The following is a 22220-nucleotide window of genomic DNA, read 5'->3' as shown; positions in this document are numbered from 1 at the left end:
CAGTGAGGATGACCTGCTTTGCACATGTGCTTCTCCTTCTCCTTGCCGCTGTTGTCTAGTGGGTTTGGAATTCATCTGAGTTTCCTTAACAAATTGAATGTAAGTGTTGGTGCATTCTAACTTTCAGGATAACTGTCAGGTCTTGGTGTTTACACAATGAACGTATGCAGCCCCAAATTGATGGATAAAGAGATGTGATAAGTCGTCTTTGCTACACTTCGTTTATTGACTTTTTGATTTCTGACCAAGTATTTTTTAAAATGATATGGTTCTTTGCCTTTTCTCTCTGGTTTCTTGAAATTCTTTTTTTTGCATACATTGGGTATGCTTGTTGATAAGTTTGTGAAGCCATTCTGGAGGATTTTTCCCATTGATATTACCAACTGTCTTAATTATATCTTTTCTCAGATTTGGCAATCGGAGCTTTGCAGATGAGAGGCACCGTCATATATATGAGGTTCACCACTTTTTTTCCTTTAAATTTGGAACTGTGGTGTAACTAATGCACATCTAGGTGGACTGGTTTAATAATTATATGTAGACCATAGGATGTGATTTCTTTAGTAAGGGATGTATGCTAAAAACTTATCCTGCGCTACGTAGGTGGATCCTGATATGGTGCAGCAATTTGAAGATGCTGGCCTTTCTTTCACTAGCAAAGATTAAAGTGATAGTCACATAGAGGTGAGCCTTTTTATATAATTGAATTATGAAGTCATGAATCATGATAGATACTCGTGGTGTTGTTTTTGGTTAGTTATAACTGAATTATGAAGCCATTGAATGGGAAAATGTGGAGTTTTTCTTGTTGAAGGCCCCACTGGCACAATTCTTAAAAAATAAGTAGTTTAATTATAAGAAATGATTTGTAGTATTTTGAATGAAGACACTCGATTGGACAGAACACCCTCAGTGGTCATTTTCTTATACATGGTCTAGACTTATTTTCATCTTTGAAATGAACATGCTCTAGACTTTCTGATTTCAATTGTTTCTTATAAGTTGTAAATTGTGTCATCTTTGAAATGAACATGCTCTAGACTTTCTGATTTCAATTGTTTCTTATAAGTTGTAAATTGTGTCATATAAGAGAGTGGGCGATTTTTATGTTTTCTGATTTTGTTAATGTTTAGAGGATCAATAGATGTGGGCTGCTGAGAATATGGCCAGTCATGCTTTAATGCAGTTTTGATATCTTGGACTCTTTGCACCAAAGGCACTGATCAGTGAGGCTCTTCAATGGATTCTTGTGTTTCTATTTTTGCTACCTCTGATTTACAAGGGATATGCTTTATATGAAAATTGATATACTTTTCTCCTCTTAGTATGATGCTCAATTCTAGTATCAAAGCATTTTTTTTAACAAATGAATATTCTTATAACAGCACTTTGTTTTCTCCATGAGATTTACTCCCTTGTTGGACTGCTCTTTTTATGTTTGTTATTCTTATAATTTGTGTACTCCTAAGTTGAACTTTAACCCAGTTTCTATTTTCAACCAGGTATCTGTTGCTATAGACATTGGGTCCTGAATTGTTTAAGGTGGATGACATTGGTATCTATTAGTTTCTTTGACGTCGATCTAAATGCATTTTGATATGTATAAATTCTGCTCAATTTATTATTTTGCTTCATCACCTGAAGTTGGTACTTTCTTTTGAAGGATCTGGTGTCTCACGAGATGGACAGATGCTGAGGAGAGAATGATGTGGTATTCATTTTGCAAAATATTGGACTGACAACATTATGTTCGTAACTTGGAATGGTTGTCGTAGTCTATAGGGCTGCATGCGTTCCTCAACTGATAGGTTGTTTGACAGTTTGTGTTTGTTAGTATCTTTTTACGGGTGTTCTTCTATTTTTTTGTTTTGCAGTTTTACTTGTAATTGGGCAAACTGGCATGGCCGGTATAGGGGACTGGATCCATGGGATGTTTATAGTTCAGGTCCTTCTTGATTCTATTATGATTGAGATGATTTGACACATGCTTTCTCTTGGTGAAGAGAATCTTGAAATTAGTTGCTACCACAAGCTATGCTCCTCTAGGGTGGATGGGGACTCGCATAAATGGATTGACGCTGGAAATCGAGGTAAAACAGATGAGCTTGTAAGGAAGAAGAAGAGTAGAAGAAGTCATTCAGCTCCTCCATTTTACCAAGACAAGAAGAAGTTCTTTGCCACAAGTGAGTCTTCAAGAACGGCAGCAGGAAATAACATCTTTTAAACTGTTCATGATGTGCTCATGCCAGGTAATTTCTCCTCGCGTGCTTTTTTGTGTTAATAATCAACTATGAAAGAAAATATGTGCAACTTATCAATGTTCTTTTCTATCGTGCAGAATCTAGAGTTGTAAGGAGACTGCATCATTCTGCAGAAGCTATCTGCGCGGAGATTCCACTCAGTCTTCTCATCAATGTGCTCAATCTTCCACCCATAATGTGGTAAAGGGTGTGTTCTATGTTGAAAGGTATGTTATAAAATTTCTTGGGAGGGTTGGGTCTCTTTCTGATATTATCTCAATAAAATATTTTAGTAATTCACACGACCTAATATTTCTCTATTTAGGCCAAGGGTTATAATGAAATTTGTTAACATATGGAATAGAAAATTACAAACTCAAGGGGATTGCACAAGTACACGCGATGGGGACTCAAAAGAAGGTAAGCAGTTTTTATTCCTGACCTGAATAAGACTGAATTTTCTTGTGCATGTTTTAGTTAATTAGCTTCATTTCTTTCATCCACTTTTCAAGATTATCTTAGATTGTGTTCTTATTAATCATGAAAGCATTTTGGATTATGTCTCTTTCTAAGTCTCTGAGGCCACACAGTCTCTTTCAAATTATATCTTGCTTATGTTTATTCAAAGTTCCTTAGATTCTGGGACAAAATGGAGGGACTTCCGTCCAAAGACTACAGTTGAGTACCAGGACTACATGGACAAGATGATAGAACCTTTACCTTTTGGAGAATGTGCGACGCTGGGTCGGGCTTTGGTGAACCAACAGGGCCGCTCCTCTAGTATGAGATGCATAGCGGTTCTGGAACAGAGAATCCTAAGAATCTGGATACTATACCCAATGTCACTTCTGGTGTCTTGCCTTTTGTTGGCGATTCATTGGTTGCTGATACAATTGATAAAAACTGTCTGGAGGGTGCCAAAGTTCCCCCAACAGGTTGATAAGAAGTTTATTCTGATTGTGGGAACACAATACTTATGATTGATAATGTCTATATGGCCTTTGCATAGCCCATATGATCAGTCTTGGTTTTTCATAAATTTCTTGAAAAATGCACTTACTTTAAGCAATTGTTCCTCTTAGGGATTGTTTGGTTGGACTCATTAGCAAATATAAATCTCAGCATAGACTTCTGCATAAATAATATAACATTATTTGGCCGTGTAAGAAAAAGTAACATCTGCATAAATATGTAGCTGTCAGTTAGCCACATAAGAAAAAATAAGCACAACAAAACTAATTCATTCATTTGGTTGGCGGTATTTAACTGTTCATTATTAATATCCTCATGACTTATGTGGGTGTCTATGGAACATGATAAAATTGTCATTTACCAGAAATTCCATTGCACTGAATTTTGCAACATTCATCAAATTTAAACCTAACTCTGAGCATGAAGTTGTATGTTTTGGTTAAAGCAGTTACCTTAAATCTGAGTCACAAGCAGCCAACATCTGTTACTCTTCTTTCGGTAACATTCTCTAAGTAAATGTAAACCATTTGCATATCAGTCTTTAAAAGAGAAAGGTATTGTAGTTGTTAATATAGGATTAGTTGTTCACCTACATTCTCAGACCTTTTACAATACTTTATATCTTATTCCTTCTACATTCATGTTCCACTGAAGGATATATGCCTGTCTAAATGTGGAAGACAAAACATGACAGCACTTTTTCTCAGGGTAGTTAGTCCATTCTGAGGTATCAATAGCACAGGTTTTATCAGTTCTGTGCTCCATCTTGTTGACAGCAAGAAGGATTTTTGATGGTTTAAGGCTTTCAAGTTTCGTTGTGTGCATCGTCTCCTAAAGGTCCATTTTATGTTTTAATTGGGTTGATTTATAGCCAGTGAATTATGAATTGTGACTTCCAAGGAAGGAGCTTTTTTTATTCTAATACCATACAAGTCAATGGTAGAGGTTCTCTCTTTTTTGAATTATGAGTACTTGAAACTCAAATAGCTTCCAACGGAATTTGGAAAACTATTTATAACATCATTCATGTTTAAGGAAATACCCCAGTAGCTAACAAGATTCTTTTGCATGTGCTTCATAAGAAAATGGTTGTTTTCTTGATAACACAGGTTCTGTGTATTTTGGGCGGGCGTTAGTCTAACTAATGTGGTCAAACTTTGTTAGGAGATAAAATCTTCATTAATCAAGGTCATTTTAGTTGAAGACGGTCATCTTATGGTCCTTTTTGAACAGACTGAAAAATATGAATCTGGCCTGCCGTTTTTTAGTCCAGAACCATCTCCTCCGTCACCAGATGCTTTGCTTGGGTCGGGACCAAGTTTAAGGTGTTAATCCTTAACATTGCTGAAAATGGTATAGAAACTTCTGTTAAATATGAAGTTGTTATCACGTATAATTTTGGAATTCCTGCCATAAATAATATGTAAAAGAGGACTGCTTGTTCCTAAAACTTGCAAAGTTTGATCTCAATTTTAGTGCTAGTTCTACAGATGATATGTACAGTGTAGGGGACTTGATCGGGTGACGTTAATAGTTCAGATCCTTCTGAATTCTATTATAATGGTGATGATTTGTCATATATACATTCTCATAGTGAAGAAAATCTTAATTATTATTTGATACCACAAGCTATGCTCTCCTCTAGGATGGGATGGGGACTCGCGTAAATGGATTCATGCTGGAAATCAAGGTAAAACAGATGAGATTATAATAATGGGAAGAGTAGAAGAAGTCATTTCAGCTCCTTGGGCAAGAAATTCTTTGCCACAAGCTAGTCTTCAAGAACAGCAGCAGCAAATAAAAGTATCAAGACTGTTCGTTATGTGCCACTCATGCCAGGTAATTTGTCCTTGAGTGCTTGTTTGTATTAATGATCAATGATGACAGGAAATGTGGGCAACTAATCAATGTTCGTTTCCATCGTGCAGAAACTAGAGCTGTAAGGAGACTGCATCATTCTGCAGAAGCTATTTGCTTGGAGTTTCCACAGCAGTCATACCATCAATGTGGTCAATCCTCCACCCCAAGTTGTGGTGACGGTGTATTCTCTGATGAAAGGTCATGTTATCAACGTTCTTGGAAGAGTTAGTTCTATTTCTGATATTATCTCAATCAAATATTTTAGTAACTCACACGACCTGGTGTTTCTAATGAAACTAGTTAGCATTTGGAATAATAAAGTACAAGCTTGAGGGAGTGCACAACTTCACACGATGGGGATTCGAAAGAAGGTAATTCCTGCCATTTGTTGCTGACCTGAATAAGAGCTAAATTTTTCTCGTGCATGTTCCAGTTAATTAAAGTCATTTCTTTCACCCATTTTTCAAGATTATCCCAGAATGCATTCAATCATAAAAGCATTAGAGATTACCATGTGTCTTTTTAAGTTCCCTAGGACCCATAGTCTCTTTCAACCGCTATGTTCTGATCTTATTATAGAATTGTCACGAGTCATGACTGACATTTTTTATTCAAAATTCAGAATTTGAACCACAAAAGCTCGAAGTTTCTTAATTGTGTGACAGAATGGAGAGACTTCCGTCCAGAGATTACAGTTGAGTTACCTTAGCTATATTCCAGATGTTTTTGCGACTTCTTCTCTATCTTGCTAAGATGATGGACTTTTACCCCTTTCAGTATGTGATGCAGAGCAGAATTTGAACAGAAAATCTTAAGAACTGGACTTTTTTACCCTTTTCAGTATGAGATACTGTGCTCAATGTCACTTCTGGCGTCTTGCATTTTGTTGGTGATTTATTGGTTCCTGATACCATTGAAAAAAACTGCCAAAGTTCTTCAACAGGTTGATAAGAAGTTTATTTCAATTGTGGCGGGCACCACACTTCCTATTATTAATCAGGTCTGTTCTGGTCTCTGCATAGTCCATGATGGCCATTTTTGGTTTCTCGTGAATTCCTTATAAATGCATTTTTTTAACGATTGATTCTTTTAGGGATACATTCAAAAAGTGCACCATTTGCAAATCAGTCTTTGAAAGAGAAAGGTACTGTAGTTGTTCATATTCCTTCCTCTGAAGGGTTGTATGCCTGCCTAGATATGGAAAACAAAGCATGACAAGCACTTTTTCTCAGTTAGTTCATTCTGAGGTATCAATAGCACAGTTTTTATCAGTTCTGTGCTCCATGTTGACAGCAAGAAGGATTTTTGAGGGTCTAAGGATTTCAAGTTTCATTTGTGTGCATTGTCTCTTAAGGTTTATTTTATATTATAATTGGCTTGATTATAGCAAGTGAATTATGAATTGTTACTCGAGGAATGAGCTATTTTTGTTCTAATACCATCAGTAACAAGTCAATCGTAGAGGTTCTCTCTTTTCGAATTATGAGGACTTGAAACTCAAATAGCTTCCAACTTAATTTGGAAAATTATTTATCACATCATTCATGTTTAAGGAAATACTTCAGTAGCTAACCAGATTCTTTTGCATCTATTTCCAAAGAAAATGATTGTTTTCTTGATTATACAGGTTCTTTGTATTTGGCCTTTAGTCTAATGTTGAGTGTATTTTAGGCGTTAGTCATCTGGGCGTTAGTATGACTAATGAGGTTAAAATGTTTCAGGAGATTCAGAAAAATCTTCATTAACCAAGGTCATGTTAGATGAAGACGATCATCTTATGGACCTCTTTAAATAGGCTGAAAATTATGGTTCTGGACTGTCGTTTTGTAGTCCAGAACCATCTCCTCTTTCACCAGATACTTTGCTCGGGACCAAGTTTCAAGATGTTAATCCTTAACATTGCTAAAGCCTGAAAATGGTATAGAAACTTCTGTTAAACATGAAGTTGTTCTCACATATGATTTTGGAACTCCTGCCATATATAATATTGAAAAGAAGACTGCTTGTTCCCAGATCCGGCAAAGTTTGATCCCAATTTTAATGCTTGTTCTAAGGAGGATATTTATAGTGTGGGGGACTTGATCGGGTGAACCTAATAGTTCAGGTCCTTCTGGATTCTATTATAATGGTGATGATTTGTCACATATACATTGATCATTATATTACCCACACCAGTACCCAACTCTGGTATTTGAACCTCCAGAAACTCACTGTTGTATCATTATAGAAGTGTAGACTGTTAAGAAGCTTGTTTTGCCCATTATAACCAAATTTCTCTTTCACCTTGATGCTTCAAGGATTGAGTGTGGATTTGAGAGGTGAATGATTTTCGTTTATAATCAAAATAGAAGATCCAAAGACACTTGAAAATTAGACATGATTTTTTTCTGGACCAAAATAATGAGATGTGTAATTACCTAAATCATTACTGTGTCATCTATCTCCTCCATCACACATATGATCTTTCTTTTTGTAAACAAGAACATTATTATGATAGTCAGTTGTATTTGTATGAACACACCAAATCTTGGCCAAGAAATGTGTGAATCAAAGAACTATTTGGTCTAGATTTTCCATGCTCTCTAGAAGGATTGCAAAGTGTAAATTTCTTGAGTAAGTTGGCTATTTATTTCAGGAAAAGAAGGAAGTAACAAAGAAGAAATGGAGTTACAATACAAAGATTCCTTAGTCCTTGTAATTTTTTACTCCATGCACTTAGAAAAATATTAAATTTCAGTATATTCTAACTTATAATGTTTTGACGCTATATTTTGTGCAAATTGTCCTTTACAAATGTCAACTTAGCCTAAAATCATATCCACAATTTCAAAATTATTTAATATGTAGCCTATACAAAGCTACATATACACGCATAGTGCATTAACATTCTCCAATTGCTTTGTCATGTGCCTAACATTTTTAGTAACCATCTTATGTTCACTACATGCTTGTATATTTTGCTCTAGTTATTTTCTTTGTCATTGTTGACTCCAGTTCACTAAACTCAATGTCATTGTCAAGTTTCACAAATATGCCAATGCCATTCGATTGCGTATTTAAATCACTAATATTGTATTTTTTTGGGATAAGATCTGCGTATATCCAACCATTGTAGATTTTATTTATGAAACTAATATTGATTATGAGATCTTTTCTAGATTCCACTTCTGAGACTATACTAAGTATGTTGTCATAATAGTTTTAATATATATTTTTCAAGTTCCGCTGTTATTATTTTAAAAGTAAAAACTTTATATGTTCGAAAAATATCAGGTTAGTGATACAATTTTAGACTGGATTAGTTTAGAATTTGTGTACATTTTTCCTTTTATTAATGTATATTTTATTAATTTTAGATACGTTATCAAGTTGCAATCTAGAAAGGATAAATAAAATTTGAAAAATATTATGAGTTGAATGCCTATTGCTACACTGGATTGGATGGTATTATTTATTTTTAATGATCAGTGTGTGTGTTGCCTTCATCTTAAAGTAAGCTTCCCCTCTCTTCTTCTTTTTTTGATGGATTTTTGTATTGCTATTTCAAGATTTTCTTAAGATGCCTACAGTATTTTAATTGTCTTGGGTGTTCTTTAGGGCTTTATGTTAAAAATTTGACTTCTTGATGTTTCTTGATTGACATTCAACAATGTAATTAATATTCTTTTGCTTTAGTGGTTTATTATGTTCAAGAGTTTACAATGTCATGTGAATGTTCCACTTTAATGGTTATTTTCTTCTTTGGCAATGCCTATGCCTAATTCTAGTGCTAATATGCAAGAGGAGTTTCACGGGTACTATTTCCAGTGCTTTTACAACCAACCAGTTTTAAGGAAACAAATGCTCTCCAGGTACTTCTTGTTTTCCTCAAACTCAAACAAGTAAAACATTTGATTTACGTAACTTCTTAAGCTGTACTCTGTCCGAAGCACAAAGAGGGTCTTGCATTCTCTCAAAGAGTCTCGACTGAGAACCACCCTTGTGCATCCCAGTGTCTCCTTCAAAATTGTTGTTATTGAAAGGTCCATATTTGATAAACCAGTTAACTTGAGGATATTTCCTGTATGGTTTCTTAGATTTTTTTTTATTTGCATGCAGTGAGGATGACCTGTTTGCCTACGTGCTTCTCTTTCTCTGTTGCCACTATTTTTCAGTGGGTTAGGGATTCATCTGAGTTCCCTTAAAAATTGAATGCAAGTGATAGTTCATTCAAGGCTCACGATGTATACACGGTGAAGGTATGCAGGCCCAAATTGATGGATAAGAGATGTGAAGAGAATCTTAAGAATTAGTTGATACCATGACCTGTGCTCGGATAGGGACTGACATAAATGGATCGATGCTGGAAATTGAGGTAAAACGGATGAGCTTATAAGGAAGAAAGAGGGTAGAAGAATTCATTCAGTTCCTCCATTTTACCAAGGTAAGAATTAAGTTCTTTGCAATGAGTGAGTCTACAAGAAAGGCAGCTGGAAATCACAGTATTAAGACTGTTCATGATGTGCCACTCATGCTTGGTAATTTGTTCTTGAGTGCTTGTTTGTGTTATTAATCATTGATGACAGAAAACGGGTGCAACTAATTAATGTTCTTTTCCTTCGTGCTGAAACTATAGCAGTTAGTAGACTGCATCATTCTGCAGAAGCTATCTGCTGAGAGCTTCCACAGCAGTCATCCCATCAATGTGATCAATCTTCAACCCCAAGTTGTGGTGACGGTTTCATCTCTGATGAAAGGTAGCGTTATCCAATTTCTTGGGAGGGTTGTTAGGTCTCTTTCTGATATATCTTAATTAAATATGCCAGTAATGAACACGACCTGATGTTTCTCTGTTCAGGCCAAGTGTGAAAAGGGAACTTATTAACACCTGGAATAGCAAATTGCAAGCTCAAGGGGAGTGCACATGTACACACGATGGGGAGTTAAAAGAAGGTAAACCATTCCTGCCACTTGTTCGTGATCTGAATAAGAGCTGAATTTTCCTAGTGCATGTTTCAGTTAATTAGCTTCATTTCTTTCACCCACTTTTCAAGATTAGCTTAGGCTGCATTCTTATTAATCATGGAAGCAAAAGAGATTACAATGTCTCTTTCTAAGACTCCTATGCCACATAGTCTCTTTCAAATTCCATCTTGCTTGTGTTCTGATCTTGTAATAATATTGTCATGGCTGACCTTTTCTTTAATCAATTTTTCAGAATTTGCACCAACAAAAATTCAAAGTTCCTTAGATTTTTGGGATAAAATGGAGGGACTTCCAAAGATTACAGTTGAGTACCTTAGCTATATCTTGGATGTTTTTGCTTCTTCTCTATTTTGTTAAGATGATGAACTTTACCTTTTCCTATTGAGATGCAGAACAGTGCTGGAACTGAGAATTTTAATAATCAGTATATTGTACTCAGTGTCACTTCTGGCGTCTTGCATTTTTTTGGCGATTCATTGGTTCCTGATACCATTAATAAAAACTTCCCGGAGGGTGCCAAAGTTCTCCAACAGGTTGACAATAAGTTTATTCCGATTGTGGCAAGCACAGCACTTGATATAACTGATCAGGTCTATTTCGTCCTTTGCATTATCATCCATTTTTGGTTTCTCATGAATTTTCCTTATAATTCATTTACTTTAAATGATTGTTTCTCTTAGGGGTCGGGTCGTTGGTTGGACTCATTAGCAAATATAAATCTCAGCATACCCAAATTTGAATTCATAATTTGCTTCAAAACTGCAGCTTGTGATTAAGTTGTTTGATTTCCTGATGTCCACTTTTGTATGTTTTCTTGAAGAAATTTGAGAGCTTAATGCTACTAAAAAAGTACTAATAGTTGTGTTTGGGATATAGAGATGGGATGCTGTTTATGGAGGAAGATCCCAACTTATTTATCTTCGTTTATGAAGAAACCAATGTACTTGTAAAAGATAACAAACAAGATTATTTACTTGGAAGGCTAGGAACTGGACTACATTCAAGCACATGAGTGTTCAAACTGGAACAGTTGTGTTACAGAAGATTAAGAAGGATATTGTGGAAAGATTAGATCTATTAAAAATAGGGAGAAAAGGTCGTAGCTGTAGCAGTTTGATTCAGAGGCTTATTTGTAATTAGCTTTATTTTGGATGCCTATTTTCTCATCACACCCTTCCTAGAAGGTGGTTATGTGATTAGGTTCTTTTTTAGGTGTATTTGTTACTTTGTGTTTGTTGGTTATGGTAATACTCACATTAGTTGCCAAAAAAAAAATGATTATGTACTTAGGGAGCCAACTATTAATCAATGGATTGTTCTTCTAATATTCCCCCTGTTATCTCCTATTCTTTTTATATAAGTGGGCACAAAGTTTGCATCTGGGGTATGGTTAATTCCTAGATATCCTCATAAGCTACCAGCAATATTTATGGATTTGATTCTTAGAGATCATTTGTTCCCTATAGGAAAATATATGTAGGACATATTGAACTTGAACTTATATATGCCAAAGTAATTAATCATTGCAACTAGCTGGAGGGCAGGACCATGTGATTACTAATATATCATTGTCTTGTACTGATGTCCAATCCAAATGGCTCTTTCCAAGTTTCAAATTAAGGTAGGGCCTATTGTTCTTTAACTAACACCACATAGTTTTCAATACTTGGAAGGCAAGAGCATCTGATACTACAGTGCCATTGTCTTCTGCTGGTACCCACACATTATACATGAGTTGCCATTTCCTATATAAACATATCTAATGAGGTATCTACCACCACAACACTCAGCAAACATCAAAGCTTTCTCTGCTTTTTGGTAACCTTACAATCCTTCTTTTTTTTTTCACCTATACTAAAACTAAGTGATCATGGCTATTCTTCGTATGATCAAGAAGTCTTCTGCAACTAGAGATATTCCCAAGGGTCATTTTGCTGTGTATGTTGGGGAGATGCAGAAAAAGAGATTTGTGATCCCGATATCATTCTTGAGCGAACCTTTATTTCAAGACTTGCTTAGTCAATCTGAGGAAGAATTTGGCTTCGACCATCCAATGGGTGGTGTGACTATTCCATGCTGTGAGGATTTGTTCATCGATCTCACATCTCGATTGCGGAAGTGAGAAGAAAACCAGTCCCCATTTTTTTAATTACACAATTTTGTATAGTTGTAGTAAGCCAGGATAGACACTGTACAGTTCATAGTTTTGAAGAAACACTAGTTAGACTATGGACACATTTTTCTACTTCAAAAGAAATTGAAGTAATGAAACTTTTTACTTACATGGTTTCATTCTATGCCATACATCGATGTAAATAATTCATTGCAATAGAAACTTTTTGCTCAACTCTCATCGATTTTTAGTCAGAATCTAGCCTTCTAAAGTGCCACAACTCTTCTAAAGTGCCACAACTCATTCCGTTGGTAAGAATTATACTTTGTGGTCAAAATGAAGTTAAAACACACATGGTAGTGTCCATCATACAATGAAGTGTAACTCAAGATGTACTAGATCTGCCATTCTGCAGCAATGTGAAAGTACTGAGTTAAACTCAGTCCAATAGAACTGGATGTAAATTGATTAATTCTTAATAATATGTACTCCATGTTTATACTTTTTTTTTTTGAGAAGGTAACGACTTGTATTCTATTTCCCCAAAAACAGAAACCTGCCACGACAAGTTACAGGTTTCATAATTACAGTTGAGGAGGGGAGTATCTAGAAGAACTTCAACCCTTTTAACAAAAAATTACAATAATCCTAAGGCATCTTTAATTGATTCTAGATATTCCCTATACTCCTGTTTACACCAAAAGTGAAACAAAACTAATCACTTCAATTTCATCGCAAAGCAGCCCACAAAATTCAAGCTGGTACAATTTTCCACCTATCCTTATGGTCTGACATGCTAGCATAACTGCTCCAGATCTTCAAAGTCTGATCTATTTTCCTTGGCATTACCCAATTCAGGCCCTTCTTACTTAGGAATATTTCCCATAGTTGACGGGTAATCCTGTAGTGTATAAAAAGGTGGGTTACAGTCTCAGCCTTCTCTTCCCAAAAAAACACCTTGGACTTAGATGTATCCCCCTTTTCATGAGGTTTTCTTGGGTTAAAACAGCTTGTTTGGCCACAAGCCAAGTGAAGCAGGAAATTTTATAAGGAATTTTGACTTTCCATATAAGCTTCCTAGGCCCCCCACAATCTGATAATTATTGGGGTTAAATTTTTTATAGGCCCCTTTCATACTGAAATTACCTTGACTGTGGCCCTCCCACTCCAATCTATCTTGGTCAGTGGAGGTTCCTTTGAATTGCTCCAATTGCTGTAGAACTCAACTAACCTCAAAATCTCCTTGTCATTAAAAGGTCTTCTAAAGCTCAAATTCCATCCCTGATTTGACCAGACTTCATCCACAGTGGTCCTTTGTTGTTGGTTTAGGGTGTAAATATCATTGAAGGTGTCCCTTAGGGGGGCTTGATGTAACCACTTGTATTCCTAGAAAAGTACCTTCCTGCCATCTTCTGTTCTTATGCTGCAATTTTCTCTAAGCTTTGGCCACAGGTTTCTGATGGATCTCCAAAGGTTGATCCCATAAGTATCGGTGACCATTCTGGTGGTCCAATGATCTGCCATTTCATACTTCAGCTGGATAACTTCTTTCCAGAGAGCTGACTCCCTAGAAGCAAATATCCAGAGCCATTTCATCATAAGACATTGGTTCTGAGTTTTTAAGTTCCTTACCCCCACACCCCTTTTTGTTTACTTCCAATCAGTGCATCCCATTTCACCAAGTGGAACTTCTTGGTTTCACTAAGTTTCTTCTTAGAACATCCAATCTCTCAATGACCCCATCAGGGATAGGGAAGAGGGACATCATATAGGTAGGCATAGAGTCCAAAACACTTTTGATTAGTGCTAGTCTTCCTCCTAAGGAGAGATATTGACTTTTCCAGTTTACCAACCTCTTCTTGCACTTCTTTACCACGCAATTCCATATATCTATAGACCTGTTCTGATCACCCAGAGGCATGCCCAAGTAGACAGTTGGTAGCTTCCCAATACTTCCACCAAGGACCCCAGCCAATTAGGTTAGGTTAGGAACCTCATTAACTGGTTATATGAAGCTCTTATTCCAGTTGAATGTAATCGTGGGACTGCTTCAAAAATAACAAAAATGACCTTGAGAATCATGAGTTGGTCCTTATTAGCCTCACAAAAGATCAATGTATCATCAGCATACTGCAAAGCAAATGAGTAACTCCAAGTTTGAGCCTTCCCTGTGTGCAGCTTTGAATCCCTTCAACCAGCTATTCCTTGAGCAACTCTCAACATATCATTAAGACATCTCGTGGCAATGATGAAAAGGAGATAATGGGTCTCCTTGCCTTAGGCCTCTCTGTGAGTAGAAGGCTCACCTGTAGGGGAGTCATTGATTGATAAGGACAGAGAATTTGACTGTGCTTATGCAGAACTTCATCCATCTTACCCATCTACCTCCAAATCCTATTGAGGTGGTCATAAGCTTTTGTATATCTAGCTTTCATAGAATGATTGTCTTCAATAGAAACTCTGTGCTCTGTGGTCTGCCCTGCATCCTCCAGCTGGCCTCCATGTCTCAGTTTCAGTATATATTCTTTAATAGACCTCTCAATCTCCTTCTTTATAACATCTGGTTTTTGGGTTGCTTCCCCATCCACCATAAATTCATCAATATTGTTATATCTTCTATGAGCATTTGCTGATCTGTGGAAAAACTTGGTCTTGTTGTCACCCTTGTGAGAAATATATGGTGAAAAAATATTATTGAATTGTGTATCTAAATTTTACATTGAGACCCTATTTATAGACACTATATTAGAGTCCTTTTCTGACTAGGAATCCTATTCTTATTCCTATTCCTATTTTAAGTAGGAAATACTTATTCTATTGAAACACTCCCTCCAAGCTGGTGCATACAAATTTGAGAGCTTAATGCTACTAAAAAAGTACTAATGGTTGTGTTTGGGATGTAGAGATGGGAAGTTATTTATGGAGGAAGATCCCAACTTATTTATCTTTGTTTATGAAGAAACCAATGTATTTGTAAAAGATAGCAAACAAGATTATGTACTTAGGGAGCCAACTATTTAACCAATGGATTGTTCTTGCATATATAACCCTCTGTTTCTATTTGATTCTCTGATTTTGACTAACTGGCTCTGAATTTTAATAAGCCAACTTTTATCTCTTATCCTTTTTATACAAGTGGACACAAAGTTTGCATGGGGTATGGTTAATTCCTAGATATCCTCATAAGCTACCAGCAATATTTATGGATTTGATTCTTAGAGATCCTTTGTTCCCTATAGGAAAATATATGTAGGACCTATTGAACTTGATCTTATATGCTAAAGCAATTAATCATGTCAACTAGCTGGAAGGCAGGCCCAAGTGATTACTAATATATCATTGTCTTCTACTGATGTCCAATCCAAATGGCTCTTCCCAAGTTCCAAAATAAGGTAGGGCCTATTGTTATTTAGCTAACACCACAAGTTTTCAATACTTGGAAGGCAAGAGCATGTGATACGACAGTGCCATTGTCTTCTGCTGGTATGCACACATTCCTATTCAACACACATCAATATGAGTTGCCATTTCCTATATAAACATATCTAAAGAGGTATCTACCACCACAATACTCAGCAAACATCAAAGCTTTCTGTGCTTTTTGGTAACCTTACAATCCTTCTTTTTTTCTCACCTATACTAAAACTAGAGATCATGGCTATTCTTCGTATGATCAAGAAGTCTTCCGCAACCAGAGATATTCCCAAGGGCCATTTTGCTGTGTATGTTGGGGAGATGCAGAAAAAGAGATTTGTGATCCCGATATCATTCTTGAGCGAACCTTTATTTCAAGACTTGCTTAGTCAATCTGAGGAAGAATTTGGCTTCGACCATCCAATGGGTGGTGTGACTATTCCCTGCAGCGAAGATTTGTTCATCAATCTCACATCTATATTGCGGAAGTGAGAAGGGAACCAGTCCCCATTTTTTTAATTACACAATTTTGTGTAGTTGTAGTAAGTCAGGATAGAAACTGTGTACAGTTGAGAGTTAGAAGAAACACTAGTTACACTAAGGACACATTTTTCTACTTCAAAAGAAATTGAAGTAATGAAACTTTTTACTTACATGGTTTCATTCTATACATATATTGATGTAACAATTCATTGCAATAGAATTTTTTTGCTCTACCCTCGTTTTTTGTCAGAATCCAGTCTTCTAAAGTGCCACAACTCATTCCATTGGTAAGAATTATACTTTGTGGTTCAAAATGAAGTTAAAATAAACATGGTAGTGTCCATCATACAATGAAGTATAACTCAACATGTACTAGATCTGCCATTCTGCAGCAATGTGAAAGTACTCAGTTCGACTGAATCCAATAGAACTGGATGTAAATTGATCAACTCTTAAAAATGTGTATTCCATATTTATACTTTTCTCGAATATGGATGGACTCAAATTTCTGCCAATATATAGTAAGGTTTTGACCGACTCATAAATTTATGGAGATTTGCAAACACAGACATGTTGAAAGCCCACAAATATTTGAGAACACTTTCCAAAATCTATTGAAATAACACAGGTTAGTCTAATCGGGAGTGTTGATCCTACAAGTTGTCAGCTATTGCAGTAAATTTATCGATTTGATGTATGTTCGCTATCTTGTCAAAACATTGGGGTCTGCTGCTATTCAAGAGCAGTAAATTTACCAATCTGATCGCTAAGATCATGTATATTAGACAATGAGTTGGGGAACAAGACAATGTGATACTTCATGTGCTATTGTCAACTAACAGTGTCAACCAGTGAAATCTTTCATATTTTTGACTTCTTATCTCGTATATCTTTTATATAATTGGATACAAAGTTTGCATCTGGGGTATGTTTTATTTCTAGAAATCATCATAAGCTACCAGTAATATTTATGGATTTGATTCTTAGAGATCCTTTGTTGGAAATAAATGTGTAGGACCTATTTTACTTGAACTTATATATGCTAAAAGAATCAATCATGTCAACTAGTTGAAAGGCATGACCATGTGCAGCCCAATCCAAATGGCTCTTCATCACATATCAAGAGGTTTATGACTTCTCATCACTTCTTAGAAATTATGTAATGAATAATGCTTCTTTCCAAGTTTTCAGAAAAGGTAGGGCCTATTGTTCTTCAACTAATACCACAATTCAATACTTGGAAGGCAAGAGCATGTGATACTTGAGTGCCATTGTCTTCTGCTGGTGACCACAAATTCCTATTCGATTCACATCAATATGAGTTGCCATTTCCTATATAAACATATCCAAAGAGGTATCTACCACCACAACACTCAGTAAACATCAAAGTTTTCTCTGCTTTTGAGTTCCCTTAACAGTCCTTTTTTTCTCATCTATACTAAAACTAAGAGATCATGGCTATTCTCCGTATGATCAAGAGGTCTTCCGCAACTAGAGATATTCCCAAGGGCCATTTTGCTGTGTATGTTGGAGAGATGCAGAAAAAGAGATTTGTAATTCCGATATCATTCTTGAGCGAACCTTTGTTTCAAGACTTGCTTAGTCAAGCCGAGGATGAATTTGGCTTTGAACATCCAATGGGCGGTGTTACTATTCCCTGCAGTGAGGATTTGTTCATGGATCTCACATCTCGATTGAGGAAGTGAGAAGGAAACTAGTCACCATTTTTTTTCGTCACACAATTTTGTATAGTTGTAGTAAGCCAGGAACTCCACTGTGTACAGTTGAGAGTTGGAAGAAACAATAGCTAGACTAGTATACATTTTTCTACTTCAAAAGAAATTGAAGTAATGAAACTTTTTACTTCCATACATTGATGTAATCAATTTATTGCAGTAGAAATTGTTTGCTCAACTGTAATGGTTTGGTAATCAGAAAGAACTACAATCTAGTCCTCTTAAGTGGCGTACCTCATTCAATTGGTAAAAATGATAATTACACTTTAGGAACTCTTCATAAGAAATAGTATCTGTACTTTTGGATATGAACTCGAATTTCTAGCAATAATAAGGTGTTGACTGACTTATAATTTAATGGAGATTTGCATACATGGACAGAGATAGCCAGTAAAGAATATATCGTATTCTCTACTATTTGGAAATATTTAGAAAAAATCTATTGAAATGGGTTGGTTTATTTTAATCAGGAAAGTTGATCCTACATAATGACTTAGCTTGAGGGACTTAGCAAATGGTCAGATGGTAGTAAATTTTACCTGTTATTATCATTCTGATCAAACTCATAAAATCCTGCTGTTGACAATGACTCAATGTTAGCAAATTGATTTCTAAAAATCTTCAGTTCTCTCTCTTGTCCTAAAAAACACTGGGGTGTAGGGACTGCTGATATTGAAGAGCAATGACAATGAGTTGAGTAGCAAAACCATGTGCTATAGTCAATCAACAGTACAAAAAATGCCTCTCTACCAGTTGAATCTTCTATATGATTGATTTTGTTTTTTGTTATAGTTTTGATATAAGTGGACACATGAGAGTTTGCATTAATAGTATTATGGCAATGAGTTGGAAGGCAATACCATGTGATACTTCAGGTGCTACTGTCTTTAGCTGGTGCCCACATAATGTCTATTCAATGCACATCTGTAGAATTCTACAACTTGAGATTAGCCTATATAAACACATAACAGCTCTCACTAAAACTTGAAATGATACAAACCTTTCTCTGCTTTCAGATTTCCTTACTAATTCTTCCAATCCTTATTTCTTCATCTATATTGAACTAAACAACCATGGAAATCCGTATAATCAAGAAGACTTGTACATTTGGAGACGTTCCAAAGGGCCATTTTGCTGTTTATGTTGGGGAGAAGCAAAAGAAGAGATTTATGATCCCCATTTCATTCTTGAGACAACCTTTATTCCAAGACTTGCTTAGTCAAGCCGAGGAAGAGTTTTGACTTTGATCATCCAATGGGCGGTGTAACAATTCCGTGTAGTGAGGATGTGTTCATTAATCTTACTTCTCGCTTGAGTAGCTTCTGATGCTTTTCCTTAACACAATTTTGTAAAGAACTAACTAAACTTTGTAGTTTGTATAGTTGAATACACATTACTGAAACTTAGATAGAGGGGGGCTATTTGTCCTACTCCCAAATGTTGAATGTAATTTTTCAGTAGCTGATATCAAAAAGACATACACCACACTTTTTTAGCTGTTCAGACCGCCAACTGATTTTTGAGAATTCAGAAATTTCTTTGCATGATTTCATTTATTTATAACAGGGGAATTGGAGCTTCTCAAGAGCTAAAGTCTACGTTATCCTCAAGACCTCAATACAACAAAAAAAACATAACATTATACTGCTGCAGAAATATATAAAAATATGAATGTTTTAGTTCATTTGCAAAGTATTACAGATTATCTTTGGCCGTGTTTCACACACTCAACATTGTGGATTCTACTTTGACTTAGGCTAATATTTGGTATGTGTATCATTTTTTTTAACTTCCTTTTTTCGAACTTTAAAAAATTTGAAGTAACATTATTAATATCTTTTTGATTATTTAAAAACTTAGGGCAATAAACAAATTACTACACACTTTGATTGGACAAGATTTTTATTTATTTTTGAAGTTTATTTGCAGAAAAATGAAAACAACAAAAAATTGGGTTGGGCTAAGAGCCTCTTAGTGTTTGACATTGTTGTTGGGATACTCAACATGTTTTTTTTTTTATAGAAAAAAATATTTTTGTTTGAAAAATTAAATATTTGACAAATTTTTAAAATTGCTTTTAAATGAAAGTAAAATTGTTTTTTTTTTCGATTAGAAAGAAGCTTAAATTTCTCTTCTTAAGAAAAAGGAGAAGTAAACGGCATTAATTATTGTCAAATTTATAATTAAAATAACTAAATAATAATTAATCACTAATTTCAATATTAATTATTGAAGGATAAAATTGAAATAACTATCTTAAATAGTCTTAAAAATTAAATAAATTTAAAAAATAAAAATATTAACTTAATATCAAAGGGAATTTAATTAAAAAATAAAAATATTAACTTAATACGAAAGGGAGAGAACAAATTTCACATTCAATGAATAATTCTTCCTATTACAAATAATATAAAAAATAATTACTAGAATAAAATAGTTTACAAAAAAGTAATATATTTTTTATTAAGTAGTTATTTTTCCGCGTTCTATTTTTCTGCCGCGTGTATTATCTGGTTCTAAAACTATAAAACAGAGAACCTAGTGTCCATTTTAGAACTCAATACTTCGACCGCCGGAACTTTTACGCTACCGGCGGCTATCGGCAAATCTATCATGATTCATTGGCATTCGGCATATTCGAATTCAACAACTCTATTTTGCGTTTAATTTTTTAGAAAAGTTCATTGAACTTGTTGGTGTTCTTGATGGTTCAAGTGACGATGTCCGATCAAAACCCTAACCCTAAATCAATTGATCTATCTATCCATTGGTACTCTACTCATTATCTTGATATTCTTCCAAAGAACTCGATTTTGCATGTTGGAATTCAAGAAAATTTTAAGAATTTGTTGGCTTTTTCAAGAAAATTCAAGAATCTTTTTTTAAAAGCAAGATATGTTGTCATCCTGTCAATGCATGTTAAGGATGTTCAAGAACTTGTTTTGCCCTAATGTCCCCTGCTTCCTCTTGGAAAATTGGAATTGAAAAAAGACGTGAAGTTGTTCTTGAAGGCTCCCCACTGCGCAACTTAATAAAAGAAAAAGTAGTTTAATTATAAGTAAGTTAGTGATTTGTAGTATTTTGAATGAAGACACTCAATTGTAGACTTAAAACCCCCTCACCGCCCCTTTCCTTTACATGGTCTGGACTTTTTGACTTTTGATTATTTCTAAAAAACGGAAAATTGTAGCCTAACTTTGATTTTAGTACTTCTTTATGTATCCTTTCTGTCAGAAGGTTGAATCAACTTAACTCCTTCATGTTGGAGTTACTGAGTTAGTATCTTTTCTATTCTTTTGGTGTAACAAAATTCATTTGACATTTAACACCTACGCTAATGTTTCAAAAGTTTTACGAAATACCATTAATTAGAACGAGGGTATTAGGGAAAAGCTAAAATAGGCTCTGAGGAAGTGACAAAATTCTTATATTTCTTTGATAAGTGGATGAAGTGGGAGCACAAGTAACCAGAGGACTGCATCTGGTTTCTGTTAGTTTTTGACTGCAGACCATGGACTAGATCAAACTTGAGAACTGTTGCACTTTTTAGGATTACTGGATTTTGTTTCAACTGATTACATTGTTTGATTCTGTAGACATTCTGCTATGAACTGGATAGGAACCTATTGACTTCAACGACATGCTATATGTTAAAAGGGCTGGTCAAATTCTGCCCCTAATTTGTTGTACCATATCTACATATTTCTTTGCTGGAATTGTTACCAAATCTCATCGGAGGCCTAATAGATATTGTAAGGTTTTAAAGGTAAAATTCTTTTGAGTTATAGTAAGTAGTTGACACTAGGATTGGTTTGACTAATAGCCACAAAAAAAGAAAAACATGTCACTTGTTCGTTTTTGTTCCATGGTAGATATGCAATCAATTCAGCATAGTTATGTGCAGTATTTAACTCTCATTGTTGGCACCACTGATACTGATTGTGTTAATCTGATGAAGCTATTTTGATGTGTTTCTCAAGAATATCTTGTGGTGACTAGTTGGTTCTGAGCTCTATTTCTGATATTTCTTTTCTGGAATTGTTACCAAATCTCATGGGAGGCCTAATAGATATTGTAAGGTTTTGAAGGTAAAATTCTTTTGAGTTATAGTAAGTAGTTGACACTAGGATAGGTATAGAACTACTAACCTGGTCCTTGAAGTCTTATCTGGCCATTGTTAACCGGATGGCAAGTGTTTTGTACCTTGGAATTGGTGATTATAGACAAGATGTTGGTATAGTAGGTGATTTTGTATAAGCCTACTTGATAATTGAGTTAACTGCTGCCTGCTATTAAAGGAGATTTCTAGGGTTTCTTTTTTTGCAGTAATTGTTCGTGATGTATTTTACAACTTAGAAGTTCAAAGGAAGCAAATGCATTCCAAGTTCTTCTAGTTTTCTCAAAATCAAACAAGTAAAAGATATTGCTTTACATACT

General features: G+C 35.2%; 1 protein-coding gene across 18 annotated transcripts in view; it reads left to right on the top strand.

Moving 5' to 3' along the window:
* The window catches only part of LOC101255441 (uncharacterized), a 52489-nt gene that overhangs the window by 6112 nt on the left and 24157 nt on the right, over nucleotides 1-22220 (top strand). For 12 of the 18 annotated variants that reach the window (XR_011212191.1, XR_011212186.1, XR_011212187.1 and 9 more), the window contains exons 2-20: nucleotides 4-99; nucleotides 409-457; nucleotides 604-684; nucleotides 1503-1542; nucleotides 1664-2249; nucleotides 2339-2467; nucleotides 2566-2660; nucleotides 4858-5051; nucleotides 5141-5443; nucleotides 5695-5766; nucleotides 5850-6072; nucleotides 6166-6216; nucleotides 8840-8923; nucleotides 9171-9589; nucleotides 9691-9808; nucleotides 9910-10004; nucleotides 10270-10340; nucleotides 10430-10627; nucleotides 18800-22196. Coding sequence is in view for 2 of the 18 variants with exons in the window: in XM_069290504.1 (XP_069146605.1) it covers nucleotides 5426-5443; nucleotides 5695-5766; nucleotides 5914-6072; nucleotides 6166-6207 (291 nt within the window). In the remaining 16 variants the exon portion in view is untranslated. Of the gene's footprint in view, nucleotides 1-3; nucleotides 100-408; nucleotides 458-603; nucleotides 685-1502; nucleotides 1543-1663; nucleotides 2250-2338; nucleotides 2468-2565; nucleotides 2661-4857; nucleotides 5052-5140; nucleotides 5444-5694; nucleotides 5767-5849; nucleotides 6073-6165; nucleotides 6611-6793; nucleotides 7642-8839; nucleotides 8924-9170; nucleotides 9590-9690; nucleotides 9809-9909; nucleotides 10005-10269; nucleotides 10341-10429; nucleotides 10628-18799; nucleotides 22197-22220 lie in introns of those variants that run through there. The other 6 variants (XM_069290504.1, XM_069290502.1, XM_069290499.1 and 3 more) reach the window with 6 other exon arrangements.

Source organism: Solanum lycopersicum, chromosome 1, assembly GCF_036512215.1.
Source record: "Solanum lycopersicum chromosome 1, SLM_r2.1".
In the NCBI taxonomy this organism is placed as follows: Eukaryota; Viridiplantae; Streptophyta; class Magnoliopsida; order Solanales; family Solanaceae; genus Solanum; species Solanum lycopersicum.
This window is presented reverse-complemented; position numbering and strand designations above follow the sequence as displayed.